This window comes from Hoplias malabaricus, chromosome 4 (assembly GCF_029633855.1).
Source record: "Hoplias malabaricus isolate fHopMal1 chromosome 4, fHopMal1.hap1, whole genome shotgun sequence".
Lineage (NCBI taxonomy): Eukaryota > Metazoa > Chordata > Actinopteri > Characiformes > Erythrinidae > Hoplias > Hoplias malabaricus.
Genome location: NC_089803.1, coordinates 10,087,672 through 10,104,078, shown reverse-complemented (window position 1 = coordinate 10,104,078; position 16,407 = coordinate 10,087,672). Strand labels below are relative to the sequence as shown.

Here is a 16,407-nt window from a genome sequence, read left to right as displayed (position 1 = left end):
AACAATTAATAATCTGTCCTGTACTTTTACACACACTCAACTCACTACAGAATAAATGTATGTTTCCCCAGAAATCTCCGACTGACCCTGACCTGCCTGGACACTGACTTCTACCCCAAAGACCTGAAGATGAGTCTGAAGAGAGTCACACAGGATTAAAACAGACAACACACTAAACACAATAAAGACAGTTCAGTTCAAGTCACATTTATTTACACAGTCATCAAATAAGCTTTTACAGAAACACAAAATTAAAACAGAAACAAAATAATAGCTCCACTGTAAACACCCAAAGAACACACAGAGGACTCTCACTTTGGGGAAAGTACAGAATTATTAAACACTAAATCTTAAATTAATAAAATTAACCTTTTAAGATCAAAGGGCATAAGGGCAATCAAACACACACCAGACTTTTACACATAAATATTTAATGCTCATGTTTCAAATCAAGAACAGAATAAATACCTTTCCATACCTCAGTAGTGTTTATGGTTCAGAGTTTATATCGCTCTGAGAGTCTATGGTGTTGATACTGATCCTAAAACTGATTCAAGTTTATTTAGTACAATTATATTTCCTTTAAGCTTTAGATTTGAACAGGGATCTTATTCATAAATGTCTTTATAAATGTGGAGGCAGTGTGTACACACTCTGAACCTTCAACACCTGCTAAAGAAGTCAAATGATTATATTTCTGCACCCTGACACATGTAAACACTTCTGCTGTTCTCCAAAGCATCACGTTGTGAAAGGGCTTTGACCTACACTTCATTTAAAGGAGCAGTCAGTAACTTTGTGAAAATAGAGTCTAGGATGGAGCTACCTTCTGTTTGTGTGAGTTGGCTTGTGGCAGCCTTGACCTGGAGGTTAGAGAAGTGAGGTTGAGGTTAAGGTTAGAGAAGTGAGGTTGAGGTTAGAGAAGTGAGGTTGAGGTGAGAGAAGTGAGGTTGAGGCCGGTGGGTGATTGGTTCAGTTTCCAGGCCAACAACAACAGAGCTGAGTATTTAAATAAAGTGTAAGTTAAAGCCCTTTTATAAAGTGAGGCTCCTTTGGAGAACAGCAGAAATCTTTACGTGGGGTGTGGCGTTGAAATCTACTTTGACTTCTTTAGCAGGAGCTGAGACTAAAGGTGTGAACACACTTCATACAGATTTTTACCTGAAAACCTACAGGATTCTGCTCAAGCGTTTCATAGATTCTGCTCCATGCTGTTTCAGCCTTAAAATATTTACAGTTCACTTTCAGTTTCATTCAGTTGCAGGAGTACCCTGTGACACACTGCTGAACCCCTTCCTTTACTCCACTCTTCTCCTGTTGTAGTTTACGTTGTACTGGTCTGAAATGACTGCTGTTCCTGTTGCTGACTCCACCTGAAAAACAACACAGTTCCTGTTAGATTTGTTTTAAAAGAAATGTAATTTCAAATTAAAATCAGACAAATGTAAAGGTCTCTGCTGAAATCCATTCCTCTGATTCCTCTGATGTTCCACTGCAGACAATAAAGCTGTAAAATGCAGTGGTCTGCAGAAGTCTCACCCTTCGACCCGGTCCAATGACCTGCTGATGTTCAGTGAGAAACTCGCCCTCTACAGGGAACAATGTTTTAAAGAGACCTGCAGCTTTAGATTTGTAATAATTACAAAGTTTAAAACCAGCGGTGTAAGTGTAGTGGACGTTTATTGGCTACGTAATGGTCATGTGACTACTACACAGAGCAGGTAGAGTTTCTGCAGGGGGCGCTGTATTCAGTGTGCAGAGTTAAGACAGAACAGAGCAGATGTGCTGAGGTTGTCCACTCTCCTTGGTTCCAGCCTCTTCAATATACAGAAGTGTTACCGGAGTATTGCAGCTGAACTCAAAAAGAGAGTGAAGTTCAGGTCACTTTTCTACTGGAACTCAAGGACCAATCATATCAAAGAGAAGCAGCTCAGAGGACTTCAGCTGACTTTGGTCAAACCCCCCACTGCAAAGACTCTGCAAGACTACTCTCTCTCAGCAAGGAATGGCGGATGGTGTTTGACCTTGGAAGGCAGCTACATTTTCCCAGTGAGAGCACTGAAACATTCCTCGACCAGACCTCGTAATGTGGTCCTCCTGGTTGAGCTGATAATCCTGTAGGAGGAGGGCTAGGAAGCTGCAAATGAGTGGAAGCAAACCAAGTACTCCAACCTGGCAGCCGAGTGCAGGGAGGCAGGCTGGAAAGCTCTAGTACGTCCAGTGGAAGTGGGGTGTCGGGACTTTGTTGGTTCCTTAATGGAGGAAGCACAAGATCTGGGGGCCAAAAAACACCTAGGGCACCAAGAGGGGGTGGCAGGGCAACACCAGGATATGTACGGGGGTTACAGGAGCGAAACAATCAATGACTGGTGGTCCCCAGCTAACGACCCGACTAGACCCCCATAGGTGTGCACAATGGATCCCCCTGGGTATCCCTCCAGGGAACACACCTGAAGTAAAGGCACTGTTGGAGGTGAGTCAGGCAGCAATGCCCTGCAGGTTTCCACCATCCTGTACAATGTCTTGTATCATGGATCACACAGAAACAAGACTGTTGTTATTCAGAACAAGGGACACTGCATCTGTAACACTGGGTAAAGCAGCAGGCCAAGAGATAAACCTTATAATGTGCACTGAACACAGCGGGATTGCTCCTGTCTTGGCTGGTGACTGGTCCGAATCTCTCACTAGCCAAAAATGAAACCGAAAATATAATGCACCAGGTTAGTCCATTCAGCCCAAATTCCAGTGCAGCAACTCAGAATGGTACTTAGTAGTTTGAATGGCCTCTATGTGCTTGTATATATGACTGATAATGTCGGGGCATGCTCCTAACAAAACAATCAATGGTGTCCTGGGGGATCTCCTCCCAGATCTGGACCAGGGCAGCACTGGAGCAACCTGGTGGTGTCCGAGAGAAAGAAACAATGTCCCAGAGGTGTTTTCCTGGATGTAAGTCAGTCGAGCAAATGAAGAACAAAACTTGTTTGTAAATTTTAAACATGATACTCTGTTGTCTTTACAGAAATATAGCAGATGTTAAACCAAACTTAAAAAAATCATTCATGTAAAATAATAATTAATAGACTATAATCACTAACTCGTTCACATTTTGAATGGTGTTTTATGGCTGAAGAGCTTATGAGTGAAGCCTGAGAAATTCCCTTTTCTTTGTAATTTAGCTGTATTTCTGCTCCAGTGACATGTTCATTTATTTGTGTTTAACTTTTTATTTTAAAAGTAAACAGAATATTTCTCCAGAAACTGCATGTTTTAGTAGATTTCCAGTGTTTGTTGTGTGTCTTGTGGGCGGCACGGTGGAGCAGCAGGTTAGTGTCGCAGTCACACAGCTCCAGGAGGTTGTGGGTTCAAGTCCCGCTCTGGGCGACTGTGAGGTGTTTGGTGTGTTCTTCCCGTGTCCGCGTGGGTTTCCCCCCGTGGTCCAAAAACACACGTTGGTAGTTGGACTGGTGACTAAAAATGTGTCCGTAGATGTGTGTGTTGCCCTGTTGTGACAGGTAGGACCAGTCGACCCCTGTCTGGTTTCCCGTCTGATTCTTTTTATGGTGGCACCAGTGAGGTAGAGAGTGAAGTGCTCACCTCTAAGGTGACATAATTGATTTGGTCTTGTGTAGTATAGCGGTGGTGGTGTAACGCACTGATTGGTTGGGTAATCATATTTAACCGGTCTTGCGCACTGGTGTTTGTTTGGTATTGTGGACACCAGTTGCATAAGTCGGGCAGCGCGTTGGGATTTCCGTAGTACTCAAGGCAGTGCCTGAGAGCTTCAGAAGTACAGCGTGTGGTTGGTGTGGTGTTGCAGCAAGAGGTATTGTGTGCTGAGGAGCCAAAATAGTGACGTGAGGCTTTCAAGACCGGATTCAGGGATTTTGCATGGGCAGAAGCAGACCAGCCCCACTGAAAACTTTGTAGGTTCACCTCTGAGTGGTTACCTTGTTACCAGTCGCTGTTTTGTTTTACTATTGTTTTGCTATTCTGATCCTCTATGCTTCTCGGTGAGGACAGGTACACGGGAGAAGTGCCTGTCTCCTTGTGTCACTGTAATAACCTTGGATGGTTTTCTTTTTATTATTCCATGTGTTACTGAAAGAGGGCAGAGTAGTGTTTTAAATAGAATAAATAATGGCACGTTTTATATTTTGTGCTTGTTTATATAAATATTGTATTTTTCTGTCCAGGCTGCCGTTGGTAGGAAGCTGTCCAGTGGAGAAGCTGATTGAATTTTGTAGTGTTTGTAGTGGTATTAAATTTCACTGTATTGCCATGGGTCTAGTGAGCTGAAGGTAGTGTGGTGTGAGAGATTTTCATATTGTATAACTTTTTTTATTAGCTCCCACTGGAACCGCGTGACTACCATGGTAACTTGGACCTTTATTATTTTTGTATTTTTTTTTGTTTTGAGCAATTGTGTCCATTGTGATATTTCCTTTATTGTTTCTAATAAATTTTGAGATTTTGCCCTCTACTTCATTGCTGTCTCTGCTCATTTAGTTGAGGCCCCTGTGAGTGGGGAAGGGTACCCAACAAAGTAATTGTGTACAGGTGTGGGGGGGGAGGGGGGTGTTTTCTGTATCACTTAGTGTTTGGGGTAATAGTTTCCGGGCAAACTGACTTACTCTTACCTGTTACACTGTGAAGGACTGGCGCCTCCCCCAGGGTGTGTTCCTGCCTACTGCCCAATGATTCCAGGTAGGCTCTGGACCCACTTCGACCCTGAACTGGATAAGGGTTACAGAAAATGAATGAGTGAACTGTGTGTCTTTGAGTAGAGTCTGTGGGTGTGGTCTGTACTCACCAGTCTTATATTTTTTCCAAAGAAAAATAAAGACGACTGCACCCAGTAAAACCAGTAAGATCACAACTACAATCGCTACAGTCACTCTTCTGTCCCTGCAGTGGGAGCAGCTTCCGTCTGTAAATAGAGCAGTGGTGTGAATCAGTCCCATCCCAGCACTAAATGTTTCCTGCACTATGAGTCTGTCTACAGGAGCTGACGACTCTTACTGAGTCACTGACTGACTGACCCCTGATCAGTGTTTAAATGAGCTGGAGTGAGAACATCATGGATCTTACAATAACATCCTAATAAAGGCTCCAATAACTCAGTGTAGAGAAAATGGATTTACATCAGGCTTTAGGGCATTTCATAGTACAAAGTCTGCTCTTCTAGAAGTCATTACTGACCTTTTACTTATCTCTGATTCTGGACACTGTTCTGTACTGGTCCTGCTGGACTTGAATGCTGCATTTGACAGTGTTGACCATGTTATACTCACTGAGAACCTGGAACAAACTGTTGGAATTAATGGCTTGGCTCTTGATTGGTTCATTTCCTACATTAAAAATAGAACCTTCTCAGTTAATACTGATAAGCACTCCTCTGCTTCGGAGACTATGACCTCTGGAGTGCAACAAGGTCCAGTACTAGGGCTTGTCCTATTCTCCTTCTACATGCTAACCCTTGGTCAAATTATTGGTGGAGTTCTCATTTCACTGTTGCGCTGATGATTTGCCGTTGTGTCTGCCTCTGATTGCAGGTAGTCTTTGCTCTTTAGACAGACTCCTTGAGTGTATCATGGATGTTAAGAATTGGATGGCCCACTGTTTAATTGCTTGGTCCCACCACTTTATCTAAAGCTTCAAGTAAAGAATCTAGGGATCATTTTTGATTCTCATCTAAAATTTGACAAGAAAATAAAATCAGTGTTTGTGTCTTGTTTTTTCCAGCTCAGAATGATCTCCAGACTAAACACATTTCTTAATGCCTCTAATTTGGAAAAGGTCATCCATGGCTTTGTCACGTCTAGGCTGGATTACTGTAATGCACTGTACTTCATGGGATTAATGGAGCATATCTTTCACAACTACAACTAGTTCAGAACAGCGCTGCCAGAACATTGACTGTCAGAAAGAATAGACGTCACATCACCACAGTCTTGGCTTCTTTACAGTGGCTCCCAGTGCATTACAGAATTTATTTAAGGTTTTCAAAGCTTTGAATGGTTGTGCACCTGTTTCACTGTCACTTTTGTCTCGTCACTTGTCACAAGCTTTAAAAGGACTGTGCCTTTGCTGTTTCTGCACCAAACTCTGGAACAAACTCCCAATTGACATTTACTACAAAGCACTTTTCTCTCCTCAAAAGGCATATTCTGTATCATAATCACAACATTGACTACAGTGTTAGTTTACATTTACTCATTACATTGTTAGTTTGCATTTTTCCATCACTGTTTATAGGACATTTAAAGCCAAAGTGCTTTACAAGAAGGAAGACAACTCCTCCAGTCAGCAGTTACACAGCACAATCAGACGTACATTAAAACAGTCACCAACCCTTCAATCCACCTCTTAACAGATGCTGAAAGCCAGGTGAAAGAAATACGTTTTCAGCTTGGATTTAAAAACAGTTAGATTTATGGAAGTCTAACTGAAACGTCAGTGTTTACATCCTGTTTGGGACGAGGCTACTTGACCTGACCCTCTTTTTGCATCTGCACCTGTAACACCGATGCAGTGTTTAGTATTGATTAAAGTGGAGAAACACAGTGAAGTTTTGATCTCGTCACCCGTTTCCTACAGGAATGAAGATTATTGTTAGTGTGGTGTGGACACATCTGCCGTTGTGGCAGGGTTTACAGTTACAAACACAGATATATTTACCCCATGGTGTAATTACTGCTTCACTGAAGGAGACGTGAGAAACAGAACAGTCGTATCCTGCTGTATCTTCCTCCTGGACGTCCACACTCTTCCTCAGCTGGTAGGTTCCATCACCATTGGGTCTGACTCCTGAGGATGTTAGTAGATGATCAGGGAGTGAAGTGGTGAATATCCTCAGTCTCATCTTCAGGTCTTTGGGGTAGAAGCCCGTGGCCAGGCAGGTCAGGTTCAGTCTGCTGGACTCAGTCTGAGATTTCTTCGCAAACACATACACATCTGGAACAGCTGCAGAGAGGAAACAGTACAGATACAACATTTTACATTCAATCAAATGTAGATTTTAAAGGAACGTGTTCTGAAATAAATATATTCACTGTTTAACAGCATTATTAAATGATTCATTAAATGTTTAACAGCGTAAATGTTAGTGGTGACTGGTGTGAAATGCTGTGTTCTAGAGAAACTGATCAGCTCAGCTTTGTTCACTGCGGTGGGGACAGGAAACAATGGGTTTAATGCTTTAAGGTGTTTAATATTTCTCAGAACTGATCTGTGGAGGAACAAAGAGTTAAACTGGACACAGGGCTCCAGACTAATGTCGTCGATAAAAATAGAGCACGGGACCAGACAAAAGCTCTTCTGGGATGCTGTCGGGAGGTGGTGTTGTGTGGTAAAACTTGGTGCTTGTAAAGGACATTACTACGTAAAGGACGTTATTGTGTTTGGTGAAGTGTCAGTCAGTGTGTTACTTTAATGCAGCACTCTCCTTAGTTCCCATGGCAACAGTAAACAGGGAAACTTTGTCACACACTTCTAAAAAATTAAATACAAGATTTTGAGGTAGAAGTTGTAGTGTTTTGAGAAAAATGTCACTGTGGATTACCCAACACCATTTCACTCCCCTGCACTGTGTTTTACTGTGGTAAGTTATAAAACACCCTCTGGGTCTTTACACCTGGGTTTGGGTCTTTACACCTACACTGATGTATGTTTGTTTTTATTATTATTTCCAATAAATTTACAGAAATCATAAACCACATGGTTTTCCTGTGCTCAGACAGTTGTAATGAACTGCGTTGTTCTATATTTTCAGATATGAATAACTGGGTGAAATGAAAGTGGACTGGGAATGATCTGGAGAATCACAGTGAACTTATGCTGTGTCTCCTGTGCATGCTGCACAGGCTCCGCCCCTTAACTCAGGACATTTTCCAGACTTCACACATGAAAACAGCTTTAGAGACTCCTGGGTCTGTCCACAAGTTTCTACAGCCCCTTCACATCTGAACACTCTCACACACTGAACTATGGAGGGCTTTAAAAACTGCTGAAACTGACTTTAATGCTGTGTTTATCTTCACTGTGTGTGTGTGTGAGGACAGAGAACCCAACACACAGCTGTGGTGTGTACAACACTGATATGGACTCTACTGCTCCTGCTGTTATTAATGAGAGTGAAATCACAGACTCTGATTACGACAAGTTTCCAGATACTCACTGGGTGTGTGTTGAGGACTGTACTGTAAATAAATCCCCATCCACTTCACACAGTCCTGACAAACACGAGCAGGATCTGGACCTTCTTCAGATTTAAACTTCTCCACCGTCTCCTGGGCCTCCTTCACTGAGACTGACCACTGTCTCGAGGTCCAGTTATAAGACATTAAATCTTCTCCATCGTAGCCGTATTCATTGATGCAGTTTAAAGTTGACACTGAGCCGTCAGGAAGCTTTTCCCCCTCACAGCTGATTCTCCACTGAAGAACATGACGCTCTGAAACAGGAGAAGACCTGGAATCATCCTCACACCCTCAACACTGTACAATCAGCTGCACACAGACACTAAACCCAGTCCCTGTTGAACACCGCACTCATTACCCATTCTTCACACATTAATGCACTCAGGCCTAAGGTAGACTCTGTTATGGTGAGGTTCAGGACCTTCACCATTTCTTTCTCAATTACAGCTTCTTTAAAAAGTAGGATTTACAAACTCTTCTCTTCATGAAGATTATGAAATCATAAATTAAGAGATACATTAATATTCTCACCTGACGCTTTGTGTTTGAAGGCCTCCAACTGTAACTGAAGAACCTTGTTCACCCACTGTCCTTCATACTTCAGCTTGTCAGTTCCTGTTCTCCACTCACTGTCCTTTATCTCCTTCATCCAGCTCTGTTTAGGAGTCCTGATACCGTCCCGACTGCTGTAGGAGTCCGTCTGTGTGTCGTCCAGCAGAGTCTCTTCACTGAACTGGTAGATGTTGTGTGAGGAGTCTTCAGACTGGACGATGAAGAGGTAAAACATAGTGTGTTTATCTGTGAGGAACAGAGAATAAATAATAATGTAATCAAGGTTAACATTAACATTTTCTTTTTAAGAATTTGATTAAATGTTCTATATTTTGGTGAAAGCTGTTCAGAAACTGCTTTAATAAAAATGTATTGCAGAGATCTACAATAAGAAAAAATAGAAAAAAATAGCAAGTCCAGGTCCAGATATCCATAATGAGATTGTGAGTAGTACACTTCAGATTCTCTAATTTTGTTTTGATAAAAATAGAAATAGAAGATGTGTGTAATTTTAGAGCTCAGATAAATTTAGATATCAACAATTCAATTTTACCTAAAAATAATAATATAATTCATGTCTAAAACTAGAATTGTTTCGAGTCAGAATTATATTTTAAATAAAATAAGGATGTATTATTAAATAAATAAATAAATAAATAAATAAGAGACACAAAGATAACACAAAGTAAAGTGATTCCCCCCTGAATAATTTTACACACAAACATTTTATACTGAAATTAGGGCTGGGTGGAGTGGGCAAAAATGTCATTTTTTCAAATTCCTCATGGTATCAAATACATATAAAAATGTACCTCTTATAATCCCCCTATTATTCCTCTTTTAATCCCATGAGCAGCCGTGGCCTAACGGTCAGAGAAGGAATGTTGCTGGTTCGATCCTCAGGACCGACAGGAACATCCACGACTGAATTGCCCTTGAGCAAGGCACTGAACCCCCAAATGCTCCCCGGGTGCCAGGGATGGCTGCCTGCCGCTCTGGGTGTGTGTTCACAGCCCCTAGTGCACTAGTGTGTCTGAGCCACTCACACACTCTTAACACACCACAGGCTCAGCCCAGCCCTGCAGACCACAGTCCAATGAGAAGGACCACATTATCCAACACAGCAGAGACACATACCAGGAACACTGGGGAACAGAAAGTAAACCCCAGTCTAAACTACAGTGCTGTCAGGCCCTAAACAGAGAGTACGGATCGGCCGAGTATCTCTTCACCGTCAGAGACACACAGCAGAGACGGATCCTGACCCAGCTCCGGCTCAGAGACCACAGTCTGGCCGTAGAGAGGGGCAGGTCTAAGACGTCCTGGCCTCCAGAGACAGAAGACTGTGTGGACACTGTGAGAGCGCAGAGGTGGAGACAGAGCTGCACTTTCTCCTTCACTGAGAAAAATGTAACACAAAACAATCACAAATTCTGAAACTATGAACAAATATAACATTCTTCTTGATGAAGGGAAGTCAGTGTGAAATACATCACTTCCTGAGGGGGTAACGTCCCCTGTCCCCACGCTCCCGTCCCCCAAAGTCAGACCTGCACTATATCAACATCTAGTCAAATACAATTAAATTACATTACTACAGTCATTATTGTTTATGTACAGATATCATCTCTTTTTCTTTTATTAGTATTATTTATTCTTTCTATTCTTACAATTTTGTCTTGTTTAAGACCTGACTTAAGTCTATAATTAAATAATTCTGTGTGTCATTCACAGTTCAGTAAGAATATGACACATGGTCTAATGTTTGTTTGTACAGTCTCTCCTCAGTCCCCGCCCCCCCCCCCATCGTCTGAATCACAGAACTGAAAACCACATTCTGAGAGAGAGAACTGCTCATTTCCTCTTTCTGAGAGCGGCTGGTTAATGACTTCCTCTAATATCATAATCCAGAATCATAACCCAGAGTGTACTAACACTTAAACTCACACTGGGAGACTCTGAAGAGAATAAAGTCTGACCCCGTCTCAGCGTTTAGTAGCTAAATCTCTCACAGACACTTCAATCTCCCCTGCACCACAGCTGTAATTCATTACCACTCCCACCTCCAGCTCCTGTTTACAAGGACAGTTTCAGAGCAGGTGAGGTTTGGGACACAGCAGATCAACCATTTAAGGTGGAGTGGGAAATGAGAATAAAGAGCTGCTAAATAAATAAACATCACAAAAGTAAACAAGGAATGTGTCTCAGCCACAAATAAGTAGAAGTAGTAAATATTAAATAGTAAAAATGAATCTGTTGGATCAGACACCGCCCTCTACAAACCAATCAGAGTTAAACGTGGGGAGACGCGGCTCACGCAGGTGACGACAGGATGCAGATAACTCCTTTAGTCCATTCACTAAACTGCAGTGTGAAACAAAACTTACCAAATTAAATGTACACTATGTAACTAACAGGAATCTTCTGTCTGGATTTTCATGTGTGAAATCTCTCTAACTATTTGAATATTGATGTGTATTTTACTGTTTATAACCATTTAAAACTACACAGAATGTGTCTAGAGGTAAAAAAAAAAGTCATTCAGTAACATCCTGGCACTCAGAGAAAATCGGGATCTGTCTGAGAGGATCAACTTCTAATAAATGTTTGTTGTTTAAAAATAATCCCAATAATTAATAGTAAAATTGATACAAATATGTAACAAAACGGGAGTGCAACCGTCTCACAGAGACGTCCAGGCTGTCCACGGAAGTTAGCACATAAACAGGAGTGTCCTCTGATGAGAAAGGTTGAAGAAAATCACCAGTTTCCTGCTGTTATCTAAATAAGGATAAAGCCAAATCAGGGAGGGTGACTGTTCCCCGTGACACAATACAGACAACACTGCAGAGGAATGGCATTCATGGGTCTCACATACGAAGGAAGCTTCTCCTAAAGCCCACGCTAAAGAAGATGAAGACTCCTGGGTCTCTACACTCTGGAGTGATGAGACAAAGATACATCTTTCTGGAACTGATGGCTTCCAAACTGTATGTTGTTTCAAAGGTGAGGAGTAGGAAGAAAAAAAAAACATGGTCTACAGTGAAACATGGTGGTGGCAGTGTCCTTGTGTGGAGCTGCATTTCATTGATTATATCATCATTTCACAGTTGTACTGCTCTGTATTGAAAGACAGATGATGTCAACATGTTCATTCCATGCCTCGATGACTTTGTGCTGTCCTTAAAAATCATGGAGGTCAAACAAAGCACAAGATGTAGTAGGTTTTGTGGGGTGTTTTCATTTTAGCATCAAATAATTTAAGTTAAGTTAAAGGCAATGTAATAAAGTTATATTATTAACCTTACTTTCGTGTTTATTGGTTAAACAAATGATCTATGAAACTCAGTCTGGTCTTAATTTTGGAAATTATTCTTGCGTTCACTTTTGTAAACTGTATTCATGTTATCGAATAAAATCGTACTTTTTAAAGGGTGTGCACTCATTTCTGCTGAGCACAGTATATCCTGTTTTTATTAGTAAACAGGAGTGTTTAGAAGAAAGTGTCCGTCAGGAAGGGGAATCTTCTCCACCCAGTGGTTTATGAGAAAAGGAACTAGTTTTTCACACTGGGCCAATATTAATAAGTTTTACACTCACACTGTGTTTTATCGGTGAATATTTAATATAACGCTCGATTCTATCAACAATAATAATTCTCTATCAACAATAAAGCCCCAGTTTTATCATCGACACTGCGTCACTTTAATCAGCGCTAGCTGTGATACTGAGAGTCGTTAACACTGTGTAACGTTCACCTCCACAACACCTCATTATTTACACTGTATATTATACACAGTAGATACTTCACCTCGAGTCGAGTCGACATCTTGAGTCAAGACCAGATTACAGAGCAGAATAAATAAAAACATCAGTGTGATTTTGTTGATAAAATAAAAAATATATATCCCATAACTCCTGCTGAACGTTCGGGATACACACAGGAAGTGGGCGGATATGTCGTAGCAGGCACGTAGATGTCAGTAGACGTAGCTAATGTTTTTGTTTTTATTCTGCTCGTCGTCTACGCGACCGAAACCACCTTTAAATATTAAAAAAAATATGCGAGAGTTTTTTTTTTCTTTCTTTTCTTTTTTTTTTGAAAATATGACGTTGAAATGTGCCTCGGCACCATTTGCCAATGTTTAAATCGTGTTAAATATTGATTCGTGTTGCAAATAAAATTAGGCTGGAATCCAGTGCTCGAGGATTTACAGCGTTAACATATTCATAAACTTTTGTAAAATACATGGTCTTTGCTATAGCTACTTTTATTTAACATTCACATTTTAAATTCCCAAACTCCTAATTTAGACCACGGAGTCAGATTTCCTGATCTGTAAATCATACTCGGTCATATCTGCTGTGTAAAATGAGTTGGAGATCAGCGTCTCACCAGGCGTCAGAGCTTTTAAATAACAACACTGACGAGTTTTAAACTACGACGGAGTTTTAGGGCCACGGCGTTGAAAAAAAAACAAGATTCCGAGATTAAAGTCAGAATTCTGAGTATAATCTCGGAATAATTCTGAGAATAATTTTTTTTTCTCGGAATTCTGACTTTAATCTTGGAATCTTGTTTTTTTTTCAAAGCTGTGGCCCTGAAACTCGTATTTAAACCGTTAATTTTCTACAGCCGCTGTTTAAAAGATTCACCACAGACAGCGAGCATATATCGGTCCACTGGCATAAAAACGCTCTCACACCACTGACTGTAGATCACTGCTGGTCCACCATCGGACCACTCAGATTACTGTCCTGTACAGGATAGAACTCATTTATAATCCCCTCAAACAGATTTTACATTCACAGAGATTTTTATTCTGGAAAACACACTAATACAAATATTACCAACAACTCTGAGAGATATAATAATGAGTATAAGACTGATATAAAATGATTAAATGATAAAAATGTTGACACAGTGCTGGATTTAAACTATTTACTAATCTTATTTATAAAGAATAACAAAAAGAACCTAATGAAGGAGAGAAATGTAAATTGGACTGTGAATGGAAAAGTGCTAAAATGTGGCGTTTTGTCTAAAATTCTGTTTAATCAGCAGTGGTCCGCCCAGAAAATGTTGTGTAAAACATTAGTGGACCTCCAACTTTGCCCTCAGTGGAACTACAGTGGTCCACCGTCTCCTTGCTCTCAGGGACGGACACAGTTTTGGGCAAAAAAACTATATATATAAATTAAAATTGACATTAATTGTCTCTATTATACGGCAGCACGATGGCGCAGGAGGTAGTGTCGCAGTCACACAGCTCCAAGGGCCTGTAGGTTGTGGGTTTGATTCCCGCTCCGGGTGACTGTCTATGAGGAGTTGGTGTGTTCTCCCCATGTCCGCGTGGGTTTCCTCCGGGTGCTCCGGTTTCCTCCCATGGTCCAAAAACACATGTTGGTAGGTGGATTGGTGACTCCAAAGTGTCCGTGAATGTGTGTGTGTGTGTGTGTGTTGTCCTGTGAAGGACTGGCGCCCCCTCCAGGGTGTATTCCCCGCCTTGTGCCCAATGATTCCACGTAGGCTCTGGACCCACCGTGACCCTGAATTGAATAAGGGTTACAGATAATGAATGTCTCTATTATATTTCCAATTTGGTGAATAGCGCTCCATCACAACGCCTAGATCTGAGTGAGTGTTGAGTGTTCTCTTATCAAACTAATGCTGCTAATGCTGTGGCTGAATATATTTTATAAAATTGATTTTAATGTATTGTGGCATATGCCACTGTGTGTGTGAGGGGGCTGTGCGGGTACGTCATTACCCAGAAATAGTTGATAATAATTGCTAATGTTTGTTTATGTGTACTGTTTTATTTCATGTCATTATGTGGGTCTTTAGTGTTAATGTAGGTCTTATTCTGTGTAGTTACATGTGTTTATTAGGATGCTTGTGTGTGTTACTGTTTTCATGTTGTGAGGGAGATGTATGGACCCAAGCTGTTCTGTGAGCATTGGAAGGGAAGGTTAAACCAATGCTTGTCTTCTTTTTCACAAAAGAGAGCAATAAACGTTTATAAACGTAAATAAACGTGCAAAGTTTGTTCAGCACTCTTACTCCTGCTTTCTACAGAGGGAGACTGGAAGCTTCAGCATCTGACCCACGCAAGCTTAACCCCCACCCCCACCCTCTTTCCTCACCATGGAGGATTTTGTCACCTTCTTTGAGGAGAAGGTTAATAAAATCTGCCAGTCTTTTCCCTCAGTCCCCCTCCCTCCACTTAATCTCAAGCTGTGAAGTCTTTAACCTGCTTTTCCTCCCTTTCCACAGATGTGGTCCTAAAGCTACTCAAGTCCAGCAAACCAACCACGTGCCCACTGGACGCCATCCCCTCGACACTGCTCCAGTCAAACTCCATGGCCCTGCTGCCCTTCATCACACTCATCATAAACAGCACCTTGTCTTCTGGTCAAGTTCCATCTGCCTTTAAGTCTGCTAGGGTGGTTCCCATCCTGAAGAAGCGCTCCCTGGACTCCTCTGACTTCAGTAACTACAGACTGGTATCACTCCTTCCTTTTCTCTCTAAAATTCTTCAACATGCAGTGTATAATCCACTGTCCCTCTTTCTTACCCACAACCAGCTCCAGGACCCCAACCAGTCTGGCTTCAAACCAGCGCACTCAACCGAAACTGCCCTTGTAGCAGTTACTGAGCAGCTCCAAGTGGGAAGGTTTAAAAATATACTTTAAGGAAATGGGATGTGGCCATTAGAGATAAAGAGTAGCTAGTCAGTGATGTTCTTCACTCTAACAGCCAATAGACACCAAACAGATCAGATCAGATCAGACTCACACAGCAGTCAGACACACGGTGCACAGTAAATGTTCACAAAAAAAACTATTGTTCACACAACATCACAGGAACATGCCACTTATTTTTTCTACATTTCTGCAAAATTAAATGTAAAAAAAAATAAAAACATTGATACAGAGGGGTTTTAATGTGAAAGAGTTAATCAGAGAAAAAAAATGTACTTACAGACTTAAGGAATTCATGGAAAACCACAAGTCTGTTTTCAGTCCAAACAACGAGTCATTTCCTGTTTAACAGTCTCCCAAATTCAAGTGAAAATGAAATGATCAAAAAGGTTCACGTCTCTAACTACAGCCTTTATCCTCAGGGTGGTGACGTCACCAAACTGAGTTTAACTGGGTCTAACTACAACGTTAAAAAATGTGTGCTAAATAACGCAACCACAAACAGCCCCACCTTACACTGGGAGGAAGTTGTGTGTTTGGTGAGAAATGTCCCCCACAGTGGGTTTTACAGGACGTTACAGCAGTTTTACACTTGTATCATATTCTAATGGTGAATATCTGAACAACAATTAATAATCTGTCCTGTACTTTTACACACACTCAACTCACTACAGAATAAAGACAACGCCCAGATCTTACAGACTCTTACAGAACTGAGAACACACCTCCAGACACAGCAGAGCACAGCAGAGCAGAGACTCCACTAACTCTTCACTGAAAAACGTCTCCAGATGTTGGGGCCACTCAGTAACCCTCCTCCAGAAAATCAGCTCCAAACACGTCACTGCCAAAGGATTGTGAACAAAGAAACGTCTTCTACACGCACAAAGAGAGAGAGAGAGAGAATAGCCATTCCTTGTTTTTACATTCACTTTCCATTTTATCA

The 16,407-nt window shown here is 41.4% G+C and overlaps 1 protein-coding gene across 3 annotated transcripts; it reads right to left on the bottom strand.

Moving 5' to 3' along the window:
- Positions 1-85: 85 nt before the first annotated feature.
- On the bottom strand, positions 86-16,253 carry LOC136695611 (H-2 class I histocompatibility antigen, alpha chain-like). 3 transcript variants are annotated; one of them, XM_066669774.1, is made up of 7 exons: positions 16,187-16,253; positions 8,736-9,002; positions 8,183-8,458; positions 6,685-6,969; positions 4,817-4,933; positions 4,644-4,739; positions 86-1,373 (listed from the first exon to the last, which is right to left on the bottom strand). In XM_066669774.1, the coding sequence occupies exons 2-7, from the start codon at positions 8,989-8,991 to the stop codon at positions 1,255-1,257; spliced, it is 1,149 nt and encodes a 382-aa protein (XP_066525871.1). In that variant the 5' UTR covers positions 8,992-9,002; positions 16,187-16,253; the 3' UTR covers positions 86-1,254. The 3 variants fall into 3 exon arrangements, with proteins under 3 accessions (XP_066525871.1, XP_066525870.1, XP_066525872.1); XM_066669773.1 differs by lacking the exon at positions 16,187-16,253 and adding an exon at positions 12,568-12,698; XM_066669775.1 differs by lacking the exons at positions 4,644-4,739; positions 4,817-4,933; positions 16,187-16,253 and adding an exon at positions 12,568-12,698.
- Positions 16,254-16,407: the final 154 nt, after the last annotated feature.

Excerpts from the sequence above, each read along its gene's own strand:
- LOC136695611 (XM_066669773.1), bottom strand. The coding sequence starts at position 12,628 with ATGTTTTTATTTATTCTGCTCTGTAATCTGGTCTTGACTCAAGATGTC. Across the intron at positions 8,459-8,735 it reads CTTCAAACACAAAGCGTCAG|AGCGTCATGTTCTTCAGTGG; the intron begins GTGAGAATATTA and ends CTCCTGTTTCAG. Across the intron at positions 1,374-4,643 it reads AGTCCTTCACAGTGTAACAG|GTGGAGTCAGCAACAGGAAC; the intron begins GTAAGAGTAAGT and ends GTTGTTTTTCAG.